We start from the raw sequence: 25,784 nt of genomic DNA on the forward strand, positions 1-25,784 counted from the left end.
TACTGTAGTAGGCATGGGCTTCGTGTCTATCTTGGCCACAATAATGCATTCACTATGTTGTTTGTAGTAGCTTACCCACACTCCTATTTTTTTATTCATTATCAAACCTACTCCTGCAATACCCCTATTTGATTTTGTATTTATAACCCTGTATTCACCTGACCAAAAATCTTGTTCCTCCTGCCACTGAACTTCACTAATTCCCACTACATCTAACTTTAACTTATCCATTTCCCTTTTTAAATTTTCTAACCTACCTGCCCGATTAAGGAATCTGACATTCCACGCTCCGATCCGTAGAATGCCAGTTCTCTGTCTCCTGATAACGACGTCCTCTCGAGTAGCCCCTGCCCAGAGATCTGAATGGGGGACGATTTTACCTCCAGAATATCTTACCCAAGAGGACGCCATCATCATTTAGCCATGCAGTAAAGCTGCATGCCCTTGGGAAAAATTACGGCTCTAGTTTCCCCTTGCTTTCAGCCGTTCGCAGTACCAGCACAGCAAGGCCGTTTTGGTTAGTAGGTAGAAGGCCAGATCAGTCAATCATCCAGACTGTTGCCCCTGCAACTACTGAAAAGGCTGCTGCCCTCTTCAGGAACCACATGTTTGTCTGGTCTCTAAACAGACACCCCTCCGTTGTGGTTGCAGCTACGGTATGGCTATCTGTATTGCTGAGGCGCACAAGCCTCCCCACCAACGGAAAGGTCTGTGGTTCACGGGGGGGGGGGGGGGGGGGGGGGGGGGGGGGGGGGGGGATGTATTAAGTGACAAATCAAGTGCCAGTTTGCAAATCCAAAGGCCTGTGGTCTTACCCTTAGCCAGTCCTAGAATTTTGATGTAGTAAATTACAAATCAAAATCCTAGGACTGGCTGAGGGTAAGACCCCAGGCTTTTGGATTTGTAACTGGCATGCACCCATCTACATCTGTACTCCGCAAACTACCATAAGGTCCAGGTTTCTCGTCTCATTCCATTCACATATGGAGTGCAGGAAGAGCAATTGTTTCTGCACGCGTGCTGTGTGACCATTTGTGCTGCCCTTCTCTATATACATTCATTATCCCCGTTGGTCTAGTTGGTACAGGTCCCACACAATTGAGCAATATTCTTGAAGCAGTCGCACAAGTGATTTGTAAGCAGTCTCTTTTGTGGACTGATTGCACTTCCCCAGTAGTCTACCAATAAACTGAAGTCTGCTACCTGCTTCACCCAAGACTAAGTCTATGTGATCAGTCCATTTCGTATTCCCACAAAGTGTTACACCCAGTATATGTATGAGTTGGTAGATTCCAATAGTGACACTGATATTATATTCATAGGATATCACTTTTTTTTTCTTTTCTGACGTGCACAATTTTTACATTTCTGTACATTTAAAGAAAGTTGTCAATCTTTGCAACAGTTTGAAATCTTATCAAGATCTGACTGAATATTATGCAGCTTGTTTCAGACATTCCATCATCATCACTATACACTGTGCCACCCTGCCATTTTTCTTTCAATTGTTTTTCTTCACAATAATACCCTTTCTCTCTGGATACATATGTACTCAGAATTTGAAAATACGTGAAAATTGTGTGTGATAAATTAGTTACAGATGCTAATATTTTCAGATATTGATTTAACACACAAAGCAACTGCCCCATTCTCAGCAGACTATCTTCTCAATGACAAAGTGGGCAGTAATCTGCAAAATGTTTTTGGGCTGAAGGAGACCAGGAAGTCTGATATTTATGTGAGTATATATTACTACTATGTGATACTACTAATGTACAAAGCATTCTTTATTATCTTCGATGTTCAAATTCATTCATTTTCATAATACTCAGAAATGATGACAAAACAAAAGGCTGAATCTGAATGTGATGCACTGAGAGTTGAGAATTAACTCCTCCAAAGTGCGATCACTGATGTTGATTTGTGAAGCGCATACTGATCTTGATATTATGAAATCAGTTACTACACCATGTATATACTTCAGTTTTTCTGCATACTGTAGAACATCTTCTAATAAATAAAATAATTTATTAATGCTAATGTTTCTCTTTTTGTTGACTGAACATTTAACAAGAATAAAAAGAGAAGAAAGTAAACTGCCTAGATTACTTTGATGTAAGATTATACTTCGGCAGCTTTAATGTAAATGTACACTATTTGCACTTAACGATGTTCAAAATTAAGGTAAAATTACTGGAGAAATGTCAGGACTTCACATATACCCAAAAATGTACACACACACTACCATAGCTTTCAGAACTAACAGTTCCTTCCTCAGGTAGGAGAAAACCATAACTGGAGGAGGTTAAAAAGGAAGGGCAGGTAACTAAGGCCCTGAGGATGACAAGGATGACAGGCACCAACCTCTTGAATATGAGGTGGGTTCCTCTCATCCTGAGGTCTGTTTGGCCTCCTTTCCTTTTTAACCTTTGCCACTTCATCCTTTTCTCCTCCCTGAGGAAGGAACTAGTATTTCAAAAGCTGGTGTGTGTGTGTGTGTTTACATTTTTGTGTATATCTGAAGTCCTGACTTTTCCTGGTAAGTACTGGCCAACAATTGTGGCTCATAATTTGTTTCCTCAATATAATTTTTCTTTTGATACAAACTTTTATTACTACATGCATATTAGTATGGTCTACTTACGCATGATTAATTTTACTGTACTTCCCTGCCTGCAGACATTAACACCAAACCAGTCTGTCTATGCCTGGGGTGGACAGAGTCCTCCAACATATGCTCCATACTGTCTCAATACAGCATTTAGCCCGTACAAGGTATGTGCATTTGATTGTTAACCTGCTTTCCTTTTTTCACAAATTAGTAGGTACACAGAGTTGAACTTTTAAGTAGTTGGACTTGTATTTGGATCAGAATTTATTCCCCATCCAGCCATCCAAATGTAGGTCTGTTATTACCACCACAAATTACATGAGGCAAATGATTTCCTGTACATGGACATGTCATGTCAAAGCTGCTACTCAGTCTGTCTAAACATGACAATGATGTATGCAACTCAGATGCTTTTGCAATTTTTCATTCAGAACAACTTTTTAGTGTGAATAAACATTTGCTATATTTCAAAGAAATAATGGATTTATTTTAAGCCTAATTGAAAACAGATTGTTAGTTTGTTGACAGCGTTTTATTAAGTTTTCCATTGTGGAGAGTTTCATAGCTTTAAACCTACAGATATTACATTACATCTGAAGTCTCTTACACTGGAGCGAATGAATGCAAACCAGCATTCACAGATGAGTCGCCAGCTTTCACTACAATTCATTTCTGTCAACAAATGTTTACACTGGAGGGAACAACAGAAAACATAAGAGAATGAGCGTAGTTAACAGCTATATGGACTGTGTTGTTGCTTCTTGGTGCTAATAATAACCACAGGTTTCACTAGATACAACCATAATTAGCACCATGATGCAAAACTGTGATATTCAGAGCACTGTTTTTGATGAAGAAAGCAAAATAGTCTAGGAAAAAAATAATTTATAACAATAATGGAAATTCCTGGATGGAGCAATACATAAAGTATCGCCCATAGCAGATTAGTGCAGGGAGTAGTGTAACACGTAACAGAAAACAGCATTTGCACTAGCTTTTGAGCATTAGCTGTTTTTCTTGCAAAGTACTCACATTGACATATATTGTAAATGGATACATTTACTCACAAAGCAGTGGCAGGGAACAAACACACACACACACACACACCACACACCACACACACACACACACACACACACACACACACACACGGGTTTAACTTTTACAAGCTTTCAGAGCCATTGGCTGCTGCTCCTGGCAGAAGAGTTGAAGAGGGAGGAAGAGGGGCATAGGAAAAGCACTGGAGAGGTTTAGGGAAAGGGGTACAGTTCAGGAAAGTCACCCAGAACCCCAGGTCAGGGGAGACTTATCACACACACATTGGCATGCACGTTCCCTTGGCAATTGCAGCCCCCAGCTTTTCTTATCATTCTTCCAAAACTGCGCACATGTCAGCTGACACTTTCTGTTTATAGTTGAGGAGGAAATTTAAAAGTGAAATACTAATTACAGGCTTCCAACATAACGTGAAGAAAGACTAGCATTTTCATTCTGGTTATTAGCACTTAACGGATTTGTTAGTAGAAGATGTAATGGTAAGACAGTCTTCAAAACCAGATTTTAAATTCCAAAACATTTGCAGCAGTTCTGTAGTCACAATATCTAAAATAGTTTTCTGATCACTGACATATGCAAAGTGCTTCATGGATTTTAGTGATGTATTATCAAGAAGATATTGTCAATAAAATATGCTTAATGAAATGAGAAATATACTTATAACCTGTCGGATAGACTACTTCATAAACACCTGCTACCGTATATATATATATATATATATATATATATATATATATATATATATATATATATATATAAACAAAGATGATGTGACTTACCAAATGAAAGTGCTGGCAGGTCGACAGACACACAAACGAACACAAACATACACACAAAATTCAAGCTTTCGCAACAAACTGTTGCCTCATCAGGAAAGAGGGAAGGAGAGGGAAAGACGAAAGGATGTGGGTTTTAAGGGAGAGGGTAAGGAGTCATTCCAGTCCCGGGAGCGGAAAGACTTACCTTAGGGGGAAAAAAGGACGGGTACACACTCGCGCACACACACACACATATCCATCCACACATATACAGACACAAGCAGACATATATATATATATATATATATATATATATATAAAAATGTCTGCTTGTGTCTGTGTATGTGTGGATGGATATGTGTGGGTGTGCGAGTGTATACCTGTCCTTTTTTCCCCCTAAGGTAAGTCTTTCCGCTCCCGGGATTGGAATGACTCCTTACCCTCTCCCTTAAAACCCATATCCTTTTGTCTTTCCTTCTCCTTCCCTCTTTCCTGACGAGGCAACCGTTGGTTGCGAAAGCTTGAATTTTGTGTGCATGTTTGTGTTTGTTTGTGTGTCTGTCGACCTGCCAGCACTTTCATTTGGTAAGTCACATCATCTTTGTTTTTAAATATATTTTTCCTTCGTGGAATGTTTCCTTCTATTATACATATATATATATATTTACAAATGTCTGCTTGTGTCTGTGTGTATGCGGATGGATATGTGTGTGTGGGTGTGTGCGAGTGTATACGTCCTTTTTTCCCCCTAAGGTAAGTCTTTCCGCTCCCGGGATTGGAATGACTCCTTACCCTCCTTACCCTCTCCCTTAAAACCCATATCCTTTTGTCTTTCCTTCTCCTTCCCTCTTTCCTGACGAGGCAACCGTTGGTTGCGAAAGCTAGATTTTTGTGTGTGTGTTTGTGTTTGTTTGTGTGTCTATCGACCTGCCAGCGCTTTTGTTTGGTAAGTCTCATCATCTTTCTTTTTAAATATATTTTTCCCACGTGGAATGTTTCCCTCTATTATATATATATATATATATAATAGAGGGAAACATTCCACGTGGGAAAAATACATTTAAAAAGAAAGATGATGAGACTTACCAAACAAAAGCGCTGGCAGGTCAATAGACACACAAACATACACACAAAAATCTAGCTTTCGCAACCAACGGTTGCCTCGTCAGGAAAGAGGGAAGGAGAAGGAAAGACAAAAGGATATGGGTTTTAAGGGAGAGGGTAAGGAGTCATTCCAATCCCGGGAGCGGAAAGACTTACCTTAGGGGGAAAAAAGGACAGGTATACACTCGCGCACACACACACATATCCATCCGCATATACACAGACACAAGCAGACATTTGTGTATCTGCCGCCGCTCATACCTCACCTGTCTTTCAACATCATCTTTGCCTCTGTACTTCCGTCCCGACTGACATCTCTGCCCAAACTCTTTGCCTTTACAAATGTCTGCTTGTGTCTGTGTATATGCGGATGGATATGTGTGTGTGTGCGAGTGTATACCTGTCCTTTTTTCCCCCTAAGGTAAGTCTTTCCGCTCCCGGGATTGGAATGACTCCTTACCCTCTCCCTTAAAACCCATATCCTTTTGTCTTTCCTTCTCCTTCCCTCTTTCCTGACGAGGCAACCGTTGGTTGCAAAAGCTAGATTTTTGTGTGTATGTTTGTGTGTCTATTGACCTGCCAGCGCTTTTGTTTGGTAAGTCTCATCATCTTTCTTTTTAAATGTATGTGTATATATCTAAAAAACAAAGATGATGTGACTTACCAAATGAAAGTGTTGGCAGGTCGACAGACACACAAACGAACACAAACATACACACAAAATTCAAGCTTTCGCAACAAACTGTTGCCTCATCAGGAAAGAGGGAAGGAGAGGGAAAGACGAAAGGATGTGGGTTTTAAGGGAGAGGGTAAGGAGTCATTCCAGTCCCGGGAGCGGAAAGACTTACCTTATGGGGAAAAAAGGACGGGTATACACTCGCACACACACATATCCATCCACACATATACAGACACAAGCAGACATATTTAAATATATATATATTTGTTTGTGTGTCTGTCGACCTGCCAGCACTTTCATTTGGTAAGTCACATCATCTTTGTTTTTAAATATATATATATATATATATATATATATATATAGTGCGATTGTGGTAAAAGATTTTTATTTGAAAATTGCATCAAAAATCTGCAACCAACGGTGGCACCTCAGTTACGTAATTACAGTTACTATGAACAAAAGCAACCAGAATGATCAGCTCTTCTGTGTATTTTTAATTTTAATCAGTATAAAACACATATTTTTAGTAGTTTGCCCTCCAGGAAATTTGTGGTGCTAGTCCTTTTTAATAAAACGAAATACAAAGATTGTGCCTCTTCACTCTGTTCTCACAATGCAAGCAACTAATGAATTTGCCTTTCTGACATCCCCAGTTCGGGCTTTTGAGTGCCTCAGCAACTAGCAATCTCTCTCTCTCTCTCTCTCTCTCTCTCTCTCTCTTTCTCTCTCTCTCTCTCTCTCGATATCTACATTCTTATATCACCAACATTACATTCTCTTCAGACTGTTCCATCATGCATACTACTTGTCAACAACAAAAATAGTTTACAAAGCAAATGAATACTTTGTGCTACTGCTGTCAAGAGAGTACATGAACATCCTTTAGTGGTTGGTAAAAGATTGACAACCAGAGGAAGCAAAGTGAGCAGAAGCAATGCGAGTGAACATCACTAGATGCTCTTCGCTTGCACTTGCTTACCATTTACACCAGAGAATTCTCATTAGCTTGTGTTTACTGGCATAAAAAGTGACACACACCAGATTGGAGAATAACCATGTTAATGCTGGCATTAACAAAGGAAATAATATATATTCTGTACAATGTTCACAGAACATTCTCTTTCAGAAACATTTGATCTAGTTTACTGTTTGCTCTGAAAATTATTATACCAATAATACAAGTGAGACTGTAAATTTTCATGTTGTATGAATTGGAACGCACATTGCTCCTCCATTGACGGCAGTTGATTTAGGGTAGTGATATTCCTGGTATCCGTGTATCAGGCATTATGAGGTTATTTGTGTATCAGATGTTAGGAGAAGACCCTTTAAGAGGTAGATAGGATTATGAGGCAATAAGAAATTGTATGTACACCTGGGTCACAATAACAAAGTGACTGAGTTAGTCATGGAAAGCAGTGGTGTTGGTTAGCTGTTTTTGTTCACCCCTGTCTCTGCAACAGTAACAGCAGTGGAATTCAGTTCGTAATTCTTTCATGCATTTCCTTGTAACATGTAGTACTGATATCACATTGTAGCTTCAACACTTTGGTGCTCACCTTCATAATTAGCTGCAGATATTTTTAAATATTACAAAAAAATCAACACAGAGAAACAAAGCGCATTATGGAAAAAGTACCACAAGTTATATTAGAGGCCATCATTGTTGTTCGCAGTTCGGTATGAATACGTCGAGCAAAATAGAAGGCACACAAAGCTCATTCCTTTCTTGTGTCTGTGATAGCTCTTTCGTAGACAATTAGCTGTCATTCGCTTTGTTATTCTGATTTGGGTGTAGTTTAGTCAAGACAGGCACAATGACAAAGACAAATTTAAATAAAGGAGATAGTGGTCAAATATTTTAGAGGAGTAGGAGGGGATAGGTTTGTAGGTGTAGTGAACACTAAGGAAAATTAAACTTGAACAGTGTTGTGACAGATCAAAAATTAGTAGCCACCTATTGAGAGAACAAAACCATGAATGTATTCTAAACTGGAAAAATAATAAATTTAGCAGTGGTGTATTCCATTTAATATTATCCAAAGCTTTCTCTAAATCTTAAAAGTACTGTAAACAAAGGTTTTTTTTCTTCATCCTATCTTCTAAGATAATGTCTGTTATTCATAAAGTGTTCCTACATTTCACTGCAATCCAAACTGATTTTTCTTGAGGTCAGCCTCTACCAGTTTTACCATTCTTTTGTAGTAATTGATGGTGATACTTTGCTAGTACTTACACTTGAAAGCACCTATCTTTTTTGGAATAGTAATTATTTTATTTTTCTTGAAGTCCAAGGCTTTCACCTGTCTCATATATTGCACACAATTTGGAATGGTTTTGGCAAGACAGTAATTCTGAGGGAATGCAGTCTATCCAAAGGGCTTTATTTTGACTTAGGTCTTCCAGTGCTCTGTCACATTCTTTTTGCAGTGTTGTCTCCCATCTTACTTACCTCCACTTACTACACAATTGTCCTCCTGTTTATTCACCTTATATAGACCCTCTATATATTTCTTCGAGCTCTCAACTTTCCCTCTTTTTGCTTAATACTGGCTTGCCATCTAAGCACTTAACTTTGGCACATCTGCTTCTTTTTTCTCCAAAGATCTAACTTTCCTACAGAGATGTCTATCTCATTGTCATGAATGCTTCCAAATCCTTGCATTTCTCTTCTAGCCATTCCTGCTTTGCCATATTGCAGTACATGCCTGTTTCATTTTTTAAGACTATCTGTAGTCCCCTGTTGCTTGCTTCATGTGCTGCATTTTTGTATTTTCTCTCTTCATCAGTTAGATTGTGTATCTGGTGTTATCGAGGATTTCTTCTGAGCTTTGTCTTTTTGCCTGTTTGATCCTCTGCCGACTTCAGTGACATCTCTGAAGGCTAGCCAATTGATCTTCTGTTGTGTACTTTACCTCTGTTTCAGTCAATCTTTGCATAACACTCGAATTTGAAAATCTCAACATCCTCTAGTTCTTTAAGCTTATTCATATTTTTGTCTTTAATGTTCTACTTTTCTGGAATTTCCTCAGTTTTAATCTGTAGTTCATAACCAATAAATTTTGGTGCTCTACATCTACTCTGGAAATATATTGCAATTAGAAATATGGCTTCAAAATATGTCTTACTATTATATAAATCTATCTGCAACCTTCCAGTACCTCCAGGTCTCTTCAGTGTGTGTAACTTTCTTTCATAGTTCTTAAACAAAGTATTATGATTTTACAGAGTGCATTTAATCATTGCTCTCAGGCAACTTCCTCTTTCATTGCATTTATCCCTGACCATATTCTCCTACTATTTTTCATGTTGTTCATTTTCCTATTCTCAAATCTAGTCCCCCCATAACAGTTAAATTTTTGTTCCTCTTAAGTCTCAGTTTCCGTATCTTCCATACACCCTTTCGGTGTATAGGTGTTTGCAGAGTTAGTTGCTTCTAAACATTTATTACTGTGGTGGTTTCATATTAATGTTGGCTATGATAATGCCTTCATTGCTATTCATTCTTATTTTCTTAGTAATTATGAGAAATAATCCTGCATTATTACTGTCTGATTTTGTGATAGTCCTGTACTCACCAAAAGACCTGTTACTATATACACAAGTTTTGCAAATGATGGTTAATTGTGTGATGATTACTTAGGGAAAATAAGGTGTAACTAATTGCTCATAATAGTTTTGCTAATAACATTTCATATTTTGTTTTGGTGGTGGTTTAAAGTAATAGTAATTCAATCAATTTGCCCTTTGCTGTTCTTAGTGACTGATTAGAATTACCAACTGCCAGTTCTAGCAGTTTATAGTGAAAAGTGGAAAGATTTTTATGATTAGTACACAGTTTACTGAAACTGAACAAATGAAAAAATTAATTCCTAAATATTATTAGTTTTAAATTTTCCTGTAAAACGTTAGGTACTTCTGCCATTAATGATAAAGTTGTATATTTCAGTATGTTTTATAACACTCTAAATTTTTTGCGTATGTGGTCAAATGTTGTAAAGTACCAACCTGATTTTTCATAGTGAATGCCACAATTTAGGTTGCACTTTTTCACACATTTTATTTGCCTCTGTTATACTGTTTGGACAATGACCAATTTTTCTATTCTGTGAAAATATTACTATGTACAATCATATCAGCATTAACAAATAACTGTGGGTTCATCGCCAGAATTACTCATGTGAATTGCAAAATAATCAAAATATTTATTAGACTACCATTCATTACTCGACAATGCTTCAGTAATAAGTCACTAAACAAAGTAATAAAGTGTGGCACAAAAACACTCCATATTTGCATAAAAAAGGCCACAGTTTACATATTGTCCTGTAGTATTCAACTAGAAGTACCTTGCAGTTGTTAACGTAGTTTGGTCAGTAACTAATTTCACAGTTTCCAGAATGAGATTTTCACTCTGCAGCGGAGTGTGCGCTGATATGAAACTTCCTGGCAGATTAAAACTGTGTGCCCGACCGAGACTCGAACTCGGGACCTTTGCCTTTCGCGGGCAAGCGCTCTACCATCTGAGCTACCGAAGCACGACTCACGCCCGGTCCTCACAGCTTTACTTCTGCCAGTATCTCGTCTCCTACCTTCCAAACTTTACAGAAGCTCTCCTGCGAACCTTGCAGAACTAGCACTCCTGAAAGAAAGGATATTGCGGAGACATGGCTTAGCCACAGCCTGGGGGATGTTCAACAACAGCTCTTTTAAGTGACAATTACAGCATAAGCTTTCTACAAAACACATTTAAGTCAAAATATTCATTAATTTGAGTTACAGAAATCACTTCGAAGTTTAATTTCCCCCATTGTAAGTACACACATTTCAGCAAACAAACAGCACATTGCTTAATGTGAGTCAATATTTGAAGCATAGGTGTTACACGCTTACTAGTTGGACTGGGACTGGGTACAGACTGTTGACTGAGTGATGTCCAACTGTTTAAAGACTGCTGTGTGAACAAATTATTTCATAAACTTCAGAGTCATTTGAAAATCAGCTAGGTTAATTTTTTTCTATTCAGAATGGACTATAAACATGATAAAAATTTGATTTACAAGAAATTGGGTAGTCAAGAAATTTAGATAGATCTATAGAATAGATTTATGCAGCCACATTGGAAATACCTTAATAGTATGGCATCCACTGTGAAAATTATTTTGTTGTTGTTGTTGTTGTGGTGGTGGTGGTGGTGGTGGTGGTGGTGGTGGTGGTGGTCGTCGTCACCTTCAGTCCAGAGTGTATTTTGATGCAGCTCCCCATGCTACTCTATCCTGTGCAAGGTTCATCATCTCTGAATAACTACTGCAATCTACATCCTTATGAATCTGCTTAGTGTATTCATCTCTTGGTCTCCTCCTATCAGTTTTACCCTCCATACGTCCCTCCAGTACTAAATTTGTGAGCTGTGCGGTCTAGGGCGCCTTGTCATCGTCCACGCGGCTCCCCCTGTCGGAGGTTAGAGTCCTCCCTCGGGCACGGGCTTGTGTGTTGTCCTTAGTGTAAGTTAGTTTCAGTTAGATTAAGTAGTGGGTAAGCTTAGGAACCGATGACCTCAGCAGTTTAGTCCCATAAGACCTTACCACAAATTTCCAAAGTAAATTGGTGGTCCCTTGATGTCTCAGAACGTGTCCTATCAACACATCCCTTCTTCTAGTCAAGTTATCACAAATTCATCTTTCCCCATTTCTGTTCAGTACCTCCTCATTGGTTACGTGACCTACCCATCTAATCTTCAACATTCTTCTTTAGCACCACATTTCGAAAGCTTCTATTCTCTTCTTGTTGAAACTATTTATCATCCGTTTCACTTCCATACATGACTACACTACATACCAATACTTTCAGAAACTACTTCCTGACACTTAAATCTATACTCGATGTTAACAAATTTCTCTTCTTCAGAAATGCTTTCCTTGCCATAGCCAGTCTACATTTTATATCCTCTCTACTCTGACCATCATCAGTTATTTTGCTTCCCAAATAGCAAAACTCATTTACTATTTTAAGAGTCTCATTTCCTAATCTAATTCAGTCAGCATTGCCTTATTTAATTCGACTACATTCCATTATCCTTGGCCGGCAGGTGTGGCCGAGTGGTTCTAGGTACTTCAGTCCAGAACTGTGCTGCTGCTACGGTCACAGGTTCGAATCCTGCCTCGGGCATGGATGTGTGTGATGTCAATAGATTTAGGTAGTTCTAAGCCTAGGCGACTTATGACCTCAGATGTTAAGTCCCGTAGTGTTTAGAGGCATGTTTGAACCATTATCCTTGTTTTGCTTTTGTTGATGTTCACCTTATATCCTCCTCTCAATACACTGTCAATTCCATTTAACTGCTCTTCAAAGTCCTTTGCTGTCTCTGAAAGAATTAAAATGCCATCAGCAAACCTCAAGGTTTCTCTTGCTTCTCCATTGATTTGAATTCCTACTCTGAATTTTTGTTTCCTTATCTGCTTGCTCAATATACAGATTGAATAGCATCAGGGGTAGACTACAACCCTGTGTCACTCCCTTCTCAACCAGTGCTTCCCTTTCATGCCCCTCGACTTTTATGACTGCCGTTTGGTTTCTGTACAAATTGTAAATAGCCTTTCACTCCCTGTATTTTACGCCTGCCATCTCCAGAATTTGAAAGAGAGTATTCCAGTCAACATTGTCAAACTCTTTCTCTAAGTCTACAAATGCTAGATACGTAGGTTTGCTTTTCCTTAATTTATCTTCTAAGATAAATCGTAGGGTCGGTATTGCCTCACATGTTCCAACATTTCTACGGAATCCAAACTAATCCTTCACGAGGTCGGTTTCTACCAGTTTTTCCATTTGTCTGTAAAGAATTCATGTTAGTATTTTACAACTTTGACTTATTAATTTGATAGTTTGGTAAATTTCACACCTGTTAACACCTGCATTCTTTGGGATTGGAATTATTACATTTTTCTTGAAATCTGAGTGTATTTCACCTATCTCGTAGATCTTGTTCACCAGATGGAAGAGTTTATTTTATAGTACATTAAAATCTTAATTAGTGGCTTAATCGGTCAGTTAATCAGGGATGCCATCTGGTTTGGAAAAAACAGAGCAACAAAAATAGTGTCAAAGTTCAGAATCTAACAAACCCAAAGGGAAAATTGTGGATATCTTAAGTTTAAATAGCATTTATCGTGCAAGTTAGTTAGTTTCAGGTATCAAAGTACATTATCAGAAAGAATGGGATACTGATTTCAAATGAGTTGTAAAAATATTTCAGATTGCGCCAGTTAGCGCATTGTATATTGTAGTAGAACCTTCAATTGGCCATCGCTTCCAAATAATAAAACTTCTAGTAAAATTAGCTGCATCATTGAAATCAGCATGTTCAATATAATGATCTGGATAATGAATTTAAATAGAACTTCACCTAAATAACACTTTGCAATATGAAAGTATATGTTAATAATTTTTTGTGCAACTGTATTAAAAATACAGTGAAATATTTGGGAAAATGTTATTGATGGGAGTAGAAGACATAACAGATGGTGAGTTTCCAACTTACTACATCTGAAGGTGAAGATGCTACAGTCCTTACTCAGTACTCTTTGAAACACAGTATTGGTTTACTATGACAGTAAGAACTTTTACTTTGGAGTGACAAATGTACGATTACAGTATTTTGGACTGACCTTCATTAGTTTTATTTTATGTTCTTTGTATCATGATTGTGCTATTTCGCAGTGATATGGAAGGAATGAGGCAGTTTCAGAATTGTAAACTTTCTCGCAAGGAGAGGTCCCCAAGGCTGGCATCTGGGTGTTTTTTTACCATCTATATGGTGATGTTGGCATCACACCCAGCAGCCATTTGCCCTGGTGGGTCCTCATTTGCGACTAATAGACAAATAATATTTTGTAATTTTGTGCGATGCTCCGAGAGCTTTAAATAAAGAAGTATTACCCAGACTAGTGGTGCAGTGTAATGGTTAAAGTACATTACATTACAGAATCTTGCGGGTTCATATCACGTCAGGAACCTTGAAATTTTTTGTTTTTAAATCTGTATAAATTTTTTCAGCATTTTTATTCTATTAATTAGATTAAATGTAACTTTTTATTTTTAATCATTGTTTTAATTTTTTATTTGCTCCCATTTTTCTTTATTTTCTATTTGAAATCTCTGTGCATTTGAATCAGTTGTCACAAATTCACTGACATTATAGTGAGCAATAAAGTTATTTACAAATTCTTGGTGAAACTCACGAAGAGGTGCAGATCACACTACCCTTCTGCAGCTTTACAGAGCCCTGATACAGTCTCGTCTTGATTATGGGAGTCAGGTACAAGGTATGGCATCAACCTCAGCATGGTGGACACTGGATCCAGTACACCACTGCGGGATTCAACTTGCAACAGGAGCGTTTTGAACTGACCATGTGAACAGCTTACTCGTGGAGGTTGGGGTTCCTCCCTTGCGGATCACGTGCCAGCAACAGCTTGTTAATTAGGCTACACATGTTTGCAGCTCCTCTAAGCATCCAAATTAACGTTCCTCTTTCCAAACAAGGAAATCCATCTCCTGCAATGGTGACCCAGATCACGGGTTACGATTGCAATCTGCATCCAGTCCCTCCTGTCTGAACTCTAGCTGTTTCTCTACCATTCCTCGTCCAGGCCCACTCATGTATAGCTCTGTGGAGCATCCTTTGGCCACAGCTTCATCTTGACCTATCACGAGGTCCATACCTGGTGCATCCTGGGATTCAGAGGTAGTGGTTTGCTGGTCATGTAGGCTTTGCTTATACTCAAGCAGGACATACTGAACTGCACTCCTTGCTGTATGGCTGCAGTGTTTTCACTGTGGCGTTGCGCCAAAACTTGGTCATGGCTATCCAGGGTCCCCTGTATGTCCGTGAACAACACGTCTGCCTGGACCCTGGACGACATTGGGATCCCGGGAAATGAACTTGCTGATAGATTAGCCAAACTGGCTACTAATAAACCAACACTGGAGATAGGTATTCTGGAAACAGACAAAACGTCAAGTTTAGGGATCTTGAATATGGAGTGGCTCATTCAGACTTCACCAAATGAACTATTGATAAAGGACACTAAAAATCTGTGGAGGTCCTCCATGCAGGCCTCTTGCAAGGATGCTACCATCCTTTGCTGCCTCTGCATAAGCCATACTTGGCTGACTCGCGATCAAGTCCTTCATCGGCTGACTCGCGATCAAGTCCTTCATCGGCTGACTCGCGATCAAGTCCTTCATCGGCTGACTCGCGATCAAGTCCTTCATCGGCTGACTCGCGATCAAGTCCTTCATCGGCTGACTCGCGATCAAGTCCTTCATCGGCTGACTCGCGATCAAGTCCTTCATCGGCTGACTCGCGATCAAGTCCTTCATCGGCTGACTCGCGATCAAGTCCTTCATCGGCTGACTCGCGATCAAGTCCTTTATCGGCTGACTCGCGATCAAGTCCTTCATCGGCTGACTCGCGATCAAGTCCTTCATCGGCTGACTCGCGATCAAGTCCTTCATCGGCTGACTCGCGATCAAGTCCTTCATCGGCTGACTCGCGATCAAGTCCTTCATCGGCTGACTCGCGATCAAGTCCTTCATCGGCTGACTCGCGATCAAGTCCTTCATCGGCTGACTCGCGATCAAGTCCTTCATCGGCTGACTCGCGATCAAGTCCTTCATCGGCTGACTCGCGATCAAGTCCTTCATCGGCTGACTCGCGATCAAGTCCTTCATCGGCTGACTCGCGATCAAGTCCTTCATCGGCTGACTCGCGATCAAGTCCTTCATCGGCTGACTCGCGATCAAGTCCTTCATCGGCTGACTCGCGATCAAGTCCTTCATCGGCTGACTCGCGATCAAGTCCTTCATCGGCTGACTCGCGATCAAGTCCTTCATCGGCTGACTCGCGATCAAGTCCTTCATCGGCTGACTCGCGATCAAGTCCTTCATCGGCTGACTCGCGATCAAGTCCTTCATCGGCTGACTCGCGATCAAGTCCTTCATCGGCTGACTCGCGATCAAGTCCTTCATCGGCTGACTCGCGATCAAGTCCTTCATCGGCTGACTCGCGATCAAGTCCTTCATCGGCTGACTCGCGATCAAGTCCTTCATCGGCTGACTCGCGATCAAGTCCTTCATCGGCTGACTCGCGATCAAGTCCTTCATCGGCTGACTCGCGATCAAGTCCTTCATCGGCTGACTCGCGATCAAGTCCTTCATCGGCTGACTCGCGATCAAGTCCTTCATCGGCTGACTCGCGATCAAGTCCTTCATCGGCTGACTCGCGATCAAGTCCTTCATCGGCTGACTCGCGATCAAGTCCTTCATCGGCTGACTCGCGATCAAGTCCTTCATCGGCTGACTCGCGATCAAGTCCTTCATCGGCTGACTCGCGATCAAGTCCTTCATCGGCTGACTCGCGATCAAGTCCTTCATCGGCTGACTCGCGATCAAGTCCTTCATCGGCTGACTCGCGATCAAGTCCTTCATCGGCTGACTCGCGATCAAGTCCTTCATCGGCTGACTCGCGATCAAGTCCTTCATCGGCTGACTCGCGATCAAGTCCTTCATCGGCTGACTCGCGATCAAGTCCTTCATCGGCTGACTCGCGATCAAGTCCTTCATCGGCTGACTCGCGATCAAGTCCTTCATCGGCTGACTCGCGATCAAGTCCTTCATCGGCTGACTCGCGATCAAGTCCTTCATCGGCTGACTCGCGATCAAGTCCTTCATCGGCTGACTCGCGATCAAGTCCTTCATCGGCTGACTCGCGATCAAGTCCTTCATCGGCTGACTCGCGATCAAGTCCTTCATCGGCTGACTCGCGATCAAGTCCTTCATCGGCTGACTCGCGATCAAGTCCTTCATCGGCTGACTCGCGATCAAGTCCTTCACCACAAGGACCCACCCCCACTGTCATTGTGGTTCCCATTTGACGGTGGTCCACATTTAGCTGCCCTGCGACGGACTTTGACTTGCTACCCTTGGCACTGGAAGATGATACCTCACTGTCTGACTTAGTTTCACATTTTATGTGTGAAGGGGGCTTTTACCACTCCCTTTTAGGGAGGACCTCTTAAACTCATTGGCCCATTGAGCAGTTGGCAGAACACTCTGTAACCTCCTCTGCCCAGGCCGGCTGCGGCTTGGCTGTCTGGGCTTGGCGGTCCACCTCAGCCTTCACCCTACTTGATCTTTTACTCTTCCTCCCACTCTCTTGCATGGTCTGTTTGATTCGTTCATCTTGTGTATGTATGTATGCTTCTTTTGCCCTGTGCATGTTGATAGTCTTTCCTAGACAATTGCTGAGTGGTTACCTCTGGTAAGTGGTGGTGGGGTCGGGATATATGTACCCCCATTGCATTCTGTTTTGGGGGCTTCTGGCTCCACCCTAGATAGGGCATCTTGTTTCTTCATATATCCGTCCTTTCTTCTTTTTTGTCCCTTATGTGGTCTTCATTGACCTTTGGTAGACCTTGGGTTTCCGCCCGAGGGCTTTGCATGGTAGGCCATCTCTGATGTACAGTTGTGTACACCTATATCTTCGAGGGAAAAGGGGCTGATGACCTAGTAGTTTGGTCCTTTTAATCCAACCAATCAACCATATGCTCATACCTTCAACAGCTTGCAATGGGACACTGTGCCAGACACCTTCCTGATATAGGGAATCTGCCTGTTGCCCTTCATCTGTAGTTCACAGTATATCATGAGAGAAAAGTGTAAGTTGTTTCACACGAGCAATACATTTATTTTATTCAAACTGAGAATGTGTTCAAGGATTCTGCAGCAGACAGATGTTAGGAATATTTATCTGGAATTTTGCGATCCGTTCTTTCACTCTCCTTATATCAGGGTGTATACGACCCTGGAGATCCGGGAAAATCCGGCAATTTTTTCATTCAGTAGAAAACCAGGGAAAACCCCGGAATATTTTAGAATTCTGGGAATTACTTATTGTTTTAGTTTTTAGTTAAATTTTTGTAATTTTGACTGGTAAGAACCGATACTCTAACAAAGGTTATTACTGTATCCCGCTATTGCAGAATAATACTTCAGCAATAAAACTTTAACGAGAGAAAAAAAAAAAAAACTTAAATTGCAAAGGAAATGTGCCATATGCAACGACACACACACACACACACACACACACACACACACACACACACACACACACACACAGTGCTCATACAAAAGTCTGCCAACAGCAAAATGTGTCAGAGGCTTTAGGAAGACCATGCAATGCTTCATAACAAAAAATGGCTTCCGATGATTGTGAAGTCACAACTGTTTATATTAGATTCATTTTAGCAGTTGTGAGCGGGCTCATGCGTATGCGCAGTTGTCTCATTTAAGGAGTAGTAGATTCTCCCACTTCTGGCTAGAGGAATGTGGCTGTTGATGTGCAAGCAGTTACGGCGAGCAGCTAGATGCTACCGGAAAAAGGGGGCGCAAAATTCATATTCTTGATGATGAAAAAAACTTGTTTCACAAAGCACCTAGCATCCAGCGCATGTCTATCGATTATTCATGCGATTTTGAAACACATCCCTGTTGGTTTTTGTGAACACATTTTAAGTTGGTTTCTGAATGAATCATATGTTAATTTTTGAATGCGTGTGTAGTGTACGTGATATCTCATGTCACGAGAATCCTTGTCGCATCTAGAAATAAACTTCCCACAGACAAAAGGGGACGGGGCTATACGAGCTAAGCAGAGTAAAGCCGAACAGATGAATGCCAATCTCTGTCTGCTTATGTGGTTGATTGGATTTTGCGAATGATCAGCATTGTTATAATTACTAGTGAAATCCATGGATTCAGATTACCAGAGTGGAAATAAACGACTAACAGGAATAACAGATGAGAAAGATTACGTATTATCTTCTCGGTGTATCCAAGAAAATGAAGTTTTGACAGAAAATTTTTGGCCAGACGCTACACTAGTAAGGACCAGTTGTACAGTCCCCAGCTAGCAGCTGCGTAAGTTCTATTCTCGAAGTAACACGGAAAATGTGTTGTACGAACATGTAACAACGCCTAATTGGAGTATAATCGCGGGATAACTAAACCAGTGATTCTGGCAGGTTTAGTGAAGTTAATCAGCAAACAAATTTTGACAATGTGAGGAATAGCTACAGAATTGGTGATGACAAGATTGTTTTTTAGAATAAGGAAGGATAAGAAGCAGGGACATCACACAAATTATGGAAGAATGACAATTCCAAATTTATATAAATATTTCGTAATACTACTTTTCGATCTCCTGCTTCAGAAACTGGTGCGTCTGAATGAAACTATTTCCTAACATAAACCTTTTTGCTTGTAGTAGGCCTAATAGGCATTTGATATTGGTACTTTGTGAATTATATTCTGTCGTGTTATAAAGATGACCATAGTAGAAAGGCCTGTTTTGTTTTATCTAGCAGACAGTGACAAAATAGACTTAATCAGATCAAATACCACACCAATCTTGGGTATTATTTTATTAACAGGTTTTTCAGTATTAGATAACCGCATTTCGATTTTTCATGTAGCAAAACATTTGACGAACTTTGAGGTAATAAATTCTTTCACAGAAAGGGAAGCATGCCATGTAAAGCTGTAGCAAGATCAGAGAGAAAAAATTCTAGGAGCTAAGGACTGAAGAAATGTGTACTTTCTTGCTTGTCTCTTGCCTTTATTGGTTTTATGTAGCCTACATTTAATTTTGTCACAAAATAGCAAGTCATTAGCTAATAGGCCATAGAGAGTGCAAATTTTCTGAAGAGTTCTTGTTCTCCTGATCACAAATAATCTCATCCACTACTAATTGCAAGATTTTTTTTAAAAAAAAAGGGCAGGCTGTCAAACTGGTAGACAGGGAGCAGGAGAGGCACCACAGGACATTTCAGTTTCCACTGTCCTGAATATAGTTTGATGGCATCCATTAAAAAAAAAAAAATACACATTTCAATTCCACAGAGCAAAATACTGTGACGTGTGATAGAAGAATGCTGTTTAAAGAGGTGTGGCACTGCACTTTGGCACACTTATGACCAAATAACGTGTCCTACATGTCCTCCAACACGTATGTTTTATGTTTCAGACTTTCCAGAAAGCTGTGCGCTACAAGATGAACATATTTTTCAAAATTCTATTTTTTTAGTATTGACCTGATTCGCAAATATCATAGATCCGGGGCTGATGCACAGAGCAGTCTGTTATAGTGGGTAGTATCCACGTGACCCATACATTTAGTGATTTTGCTGCTTCCCCTTCATTTAATCTCCCGTCAGGAGCTATCAAGTGAATTAAAATACATTCACACAATTACAGAAGGCTAAAATATTTTGTTAGTTTCAGATTTTATTTCATTTCCACCGTTCTAACAGTCCAGCATTAATCGCCTTGCAGAACAAGGAAGTTATTTTTGTCTGTTTGCTGAAGAAATTTGACCTTTATTAACTTTTTCCACAGAGGTAGTCAATGTATTTGAAACGAAATGTTTAATTCCACAGTACTGGCTAGTTTAAACTGTTCACTGCTTTTCAAGTGGATGTTTTCATCTTCAAACGTGTGGCATTATGCAGTAATAAAGAACCAAACATGAGATGATACAATACTGGTGCTCCAAGAAAATTTATTACATCCCGAAAACCACACTGAAAAGCTTAACATCAGGTTGAGGTCTACTTCATTGGGAATCTGGACATACGAATATGCACTTTAAGTATGCAATTTAAATTTGCGCATTTTAGTGTGGTTCACGAAGTTCCGATGCTCTTGGATTATCCTCTGATGTCTTGTTTCTTTTATGACATAATGTATGATCGTTCAACATTTTACACGTACGTACATACGGGCTTTCTGCGTCTTCGTAGCTGTGCAAGCCCCGTGTCACCTGTTACCAGCGCTGTGTGGCAACTGCTGAAATGAGCCTATTTCTAACAGTTTGTGGGAAAAAATGCGAATGTTTGTTTGAAAGGCATTACTTTCAAAGGAAATATCCTTTTACGTAAGTTGAACTATGTGCAAGAATGTAGCATGAATTTCTTAAATCACGAGCATTTGACTCTCGTTTAAAAATCAATGATGATCCATTTAGAAGAATTTATAACCCTGAAGATCAGACATTTATGTCAGTAATAAAAATTTTACTGGCACATTTGTGTGATATATATGAAAGTGTAACATGTGCAAAAAGATAAACATTATATACGAAAGCTTGCAGCTTATTAACCTTAGAGACCAATATTACATTTGAAAGCTTTTCTTTTCTTTTAGCAACACGATGTATATTAATTTAAACCATTAACCTTTTCCTGTTTGTGTGTTCATGCTTACTTAACAGTGATGTTGCTGTTGGCTGACTACATCATGTGTCCTATGCTCTAAATATCCGCTGTCATCAGCTGGCGACAGCGACATGAGCTGTGACTGGCTTACAAAAGCTCATCGCAATCTCGATTTCAGTGATTCGGAAAGTAACGTGCGGTGAGGTGTAATTTGAATGTATACTTTCGTAATACGAAAATACGCAGCGTACACGTTGTTGCACATCAAAGGTATTTCCAAAACGGGTCTTCTTCCCTAATTTCGTTTTCTGAAGTGCTGAAAAATTCTATGCCCGTGTATAAAACCATAACCATTCAAAGGATTGATAAGTTTTGCAGTTCCGGGGGAAAATATACTGTCACTTAACTCGGAAAAAGTGTGTTTACACCCAGGAGAAAGTGTATTTTTAACCGATAAATCCAGGAAAAATCCGGGAATGTTTTTCCTTGTCCATGTATACACCCTGTATATACAGCAGCTATCTGCACGTTTTTCCAGTCACTCGCGACTTTTGCGCTGGGCGAGAGATTTGTGATAAGCTAGGTAAGGGGCAAATGCTGTAGAGAACTCTTTGAAAAACTGAAATGGTATTCCATATGGACCCGGTGACTTATTTATTTTGAACTCTTTCAGATGTTTCTGTATGCCAGGGATGCTTATCACTGTCATCCATATGGCAGTCTGTCCTGCTTGTGGGGAATGCACCTTAACAATTACACTATGCTACCAGTCTGTGCATTGGTACTTTTTCAAGGTTCTAGAGCATCATGTAAAATTCTGAATTTTTTCTTCAATTACTCACAAATGAGGTCTCATAAGGGTGAATGACTGCAGCATGTTATACCTGGGGCCCTACCCTATACACCCATATAGCTTAGTGGTCATCAGAAGTTTTAGTTCAAGAACAGAATTTATCAGTTCGTATGAAAATTAGTATGTCAAGAGTCCTCAGTAGACTAGCATTTGTAGCATAAGTTAGCTAACAGCCCCCACCCCCAACCCACCCCCCAAAGTACTTAGCATTAACTTGGCACCATTTGAAACACTTCAGATAGATTATTCTGTTGGAGGTCCCTGCCAACCTTAGCAGCTCCAGAGTTGTAAAACTGTAAAGGACTGATGAAGTATTGTTGTGTTGTCTGTGTGAGCAGATGCATAGTTGATAAATAATATTAATTATATTTCAATGCAGTATGCGCTACGAGAGATAACATTTGTTTTGAATGTCATTTTTTCTTCTACCCATTACATTGTATTACGCCAACCTTAATTTAATTTTATATTCCTCGCTGCAAATACAGGGTGGTTCCATGACAATGTTACAAACTTCAAAGAATGATGTAGAAGGGTAAATGTGTCAATTTGAGGTAAGAGATTCTGGTCTGCAAATGACTGAGCGATTGTTACAAGTGAAAATAATTCAAAGACCTATGACAGTGGAATACATGACTGGCACTGTTGGTGCTAAGGTTACAGGGTAGTCAACTTGCGCAAGTGGTACTGTGGACAAAACCAAGAAACAAAGTGCAGGAAAAATGGGCTCTAAAAAACACAACTTCAGAACTATGAGCACTTCATCATCTTCACTACTGTAAAACCCACCTCTCTAAAAGTGCCTGTAACTCTTCAAGTACATAGAAATACCTTATCTTGGGTTGATGCGTTTATGCTTCATCATCCTTGAAAGTTTGTAATGTCACACAATCATCCTGTATATACCACATTCAAAGACGACACATCCCTAATAATGTGCATTCACAGATCCATGTTACTTCCATCTGAAATTTATACTACAGCAACTGATGAGTGAAAGTAGCACACAGCTGTTAGTTTTCAGTACTGGAAGACAGACAAGAAAACATTTCCCCCCTCACATTCTCTACCCCTGTATTGGCTGCACTATGTAACCCTATACCCCTGAGATAAGTGGCAGAATTGACAATTGTCAAATAAAATAAATCACATTTTGCAATATTACTGTATGTCTTCCTTTTTTAGTGAGCTGTAAAAGTGCACTCTTAAACTCTTAAGGGCAGTTGATGTTTGTGGATTCAGCTTGCTACATGTATATTACTATAAGATACGGCTGAGAACCATGGGCTGCACAAGTACCTTATTCGGGCCATGGTTTGATGACCTCTCTCTCTCTCTCTCTCTCTCTCTCTCTCTCTCTCTCTCTCTCTCTCTCTCTCTCTCTCTCTCTACCCCATTCAGAATAGACATGGCTTGTTCGTACTAAAATGTCCTTCTAAACAAAAATAATCTGAGTACTAATTGTATAGTCAAGTAGCCAGTCTGAACTGCCAAACAGCTACTATTTTCATTTTCCTGTGATATCCTGCATGAGTAAGTAATTCATCAGTCCTTTCAATAAAGCTAGTAAATTTTAATTGAAGTTAATTGGAAGTTAAATTATTAGTAATTATTGGTAAACAGCAACTCTGTGTAATGCTGTCTGTATTGTATAGCCCATGGCAAAATTTTTACTGCAGTCATTCGTTACTGTAAAACGGTTCCAGTAATTGGCATGCGGAATGGATAAGATAAACCTAAGTCTTTTGGTCAGCACTTCGGAAATGATCCTGCTTCTTTCCTTTCGATGTTAAATATTTTGTGAGTAATAATGTGGTGGTTGGTTAAGGTAGGTGTGTGTGTGTGTGTGTGTGTGTGTGTGTGTGTGTGTGTGTGTGTGTGTGTGTGTGTGTGTCATAAAATTAAATAACACAATATTAGAGTAGAATGAGATTTTCACTCTGCAGCAGTGTGTGCGCTGATATGAAACTTCCTGGCAGATTAAAACTGTGTGCCTGACCAAGACTCGAACTCTGGACCTTTGCCTTTCGCGGCCAAGTGCTCTACCATCTGAGCTACCGATGCACGACTCACGCCTGGTACTCACAGCTTCACTTCTGCCAGTATCTCATCTCCTACCTTCCAAACTTTACAGAAGCTCTTTTGTCACCCAATACCACCAAGGATTAGAACAACTGAGCCACCTCCTTTCTCACAGCTTTATCATCATCATCATCTCCCTCCTCCCCCTCATAAAATGAGGGGTTTGATGTTCCGTCACTCACCCTACTTCCACAAAATCCTGGTCAATTCCTATGCAACTACCAATCCCAACCCCCTTGCCACAGGGATCATACCCCTGCGCAAGATTCAGTAGCAAGACCTCCTGCCCACATCACCGCCCACCACATCCTATTCAAGACCTGACTTACAGTTTGTCCTACCCCATTAGAGGTTGGGCCACACATGAAAGCAGCCATCCCATATACCAGCTCCTCTACAACCAATGCACAGCTTTTGTAGTGTATGATTACCAACCAGCTGTCCACCAGGATGAACGGTCACCATCAATCTGTAGCCAAGAGCAAAGTGCACCACCCTGTGGCACAACATGCAGCTAAACATAACATGCTTGATATTAATGGTTGCTTCATAACCCAGGCCACCTGGGTCCTCCCCTCTGCCAACGGCTTTGCTGAACTACACAGACTGGAATTATCCTTGCAACACATTCTCACTCTCGAAATCGTCCTGGCCTCAACTCCCAATAATCTGTTGTCCCCAGAACCTTCATGCAAGGTTCGCAGGAGAGCTTCTGTAAAGTTTGGAAGGTAGGAGATGAGATACTGGCAGAAGGAAAGCTGTGAGTACCGGGTGTGAGTCGTGCTTCGTTAGCTCAGATGGTAGAGCACTTGCCCGCGAAAGGCAAAGGTCCCGAGTTCGAGTCTCGGTCGGGCAAACCGTTTTAATCTGCCAGGAAGTTTCACAATATTAGAGTGTTTCCTATGGTTGTTATGGTTTTTCTCTATTTTATTGGGTAACTTATGTCGGTATTAGATTGAGCCTCACAGATCCAGCTCACAGTGAACTCACCAACCAATTTTGTTTTATTTCATTATAAGCTAAGAAATAGGCTTGCCTATGCATTGAAGGCACTTCTGATTTTGAAGTTTTCTAAGTTATGTTTACTGCAACTCAAAGAAATTAATAGTAGTGAGCATTACAGCATGCCTTCTCACCTAGCTATAATGGTAAAATTTCTCAAAGCCAATTCTGGGATTGTTTCTGCGTTCTGTCATTGCTGAGATGTACATACCTCCTTGCTCATTTTGGTGCTTTGTTGAATAACAGCACATAAGCAAAGTTGAATGTATTTTTCCTTTTTAAAATGACTTGTTCCATTGTTAAGTGCTATGTCTATATAAGGGCTGGACACCACTGCAAACAAAATAGTGTGGAATACCTTGTTTTT

At 40.2% G+C, this 25,784-nt stretch overlaps 1 protein-coding gene across 1 annotated transcript in view; it reads left to right on the forward strand.

The window, feature by feature from the left end:
* LOC126162977 (meiosis regulator and mRNA stability factor 1) overlaps positions 1–25,784 on the forward strand; it is a 231,384-nt gene that overhangs the window by 189,238 nt on the left and 16,362 nt on the right. Inside the window, exons 25-26 of the mRNA XM_049919825.1 lie at positions 1,617–1,738; positions 2,680–2,775. Of these exons, the coding sequence (XP_049775782.1) occupies positions 1,617–1,738; positions 2,680–2,775 (218 nt within the window). The remainder of the gene's footprint in view (positions 1–1,616; positions 1,739–2,679; positions 2,776–25,784) is intronic.

The sequence above is a fragment of the Schistocerca cancellata genome, chromosome 2 (assembly GCF_023864275.1).
Source record: "Schistocerca cancellata isolate TAMUIC-IGC-003103 chromosome 2, iqSchCanc2.1, whole genome shotgun sequence".
Lineage (NCBI taxonomy): Eukaryota > Metazoa > Arthropoda > Insecta > Orthoptera > Acrididae > Schistocerca > Schistocerca cancellata.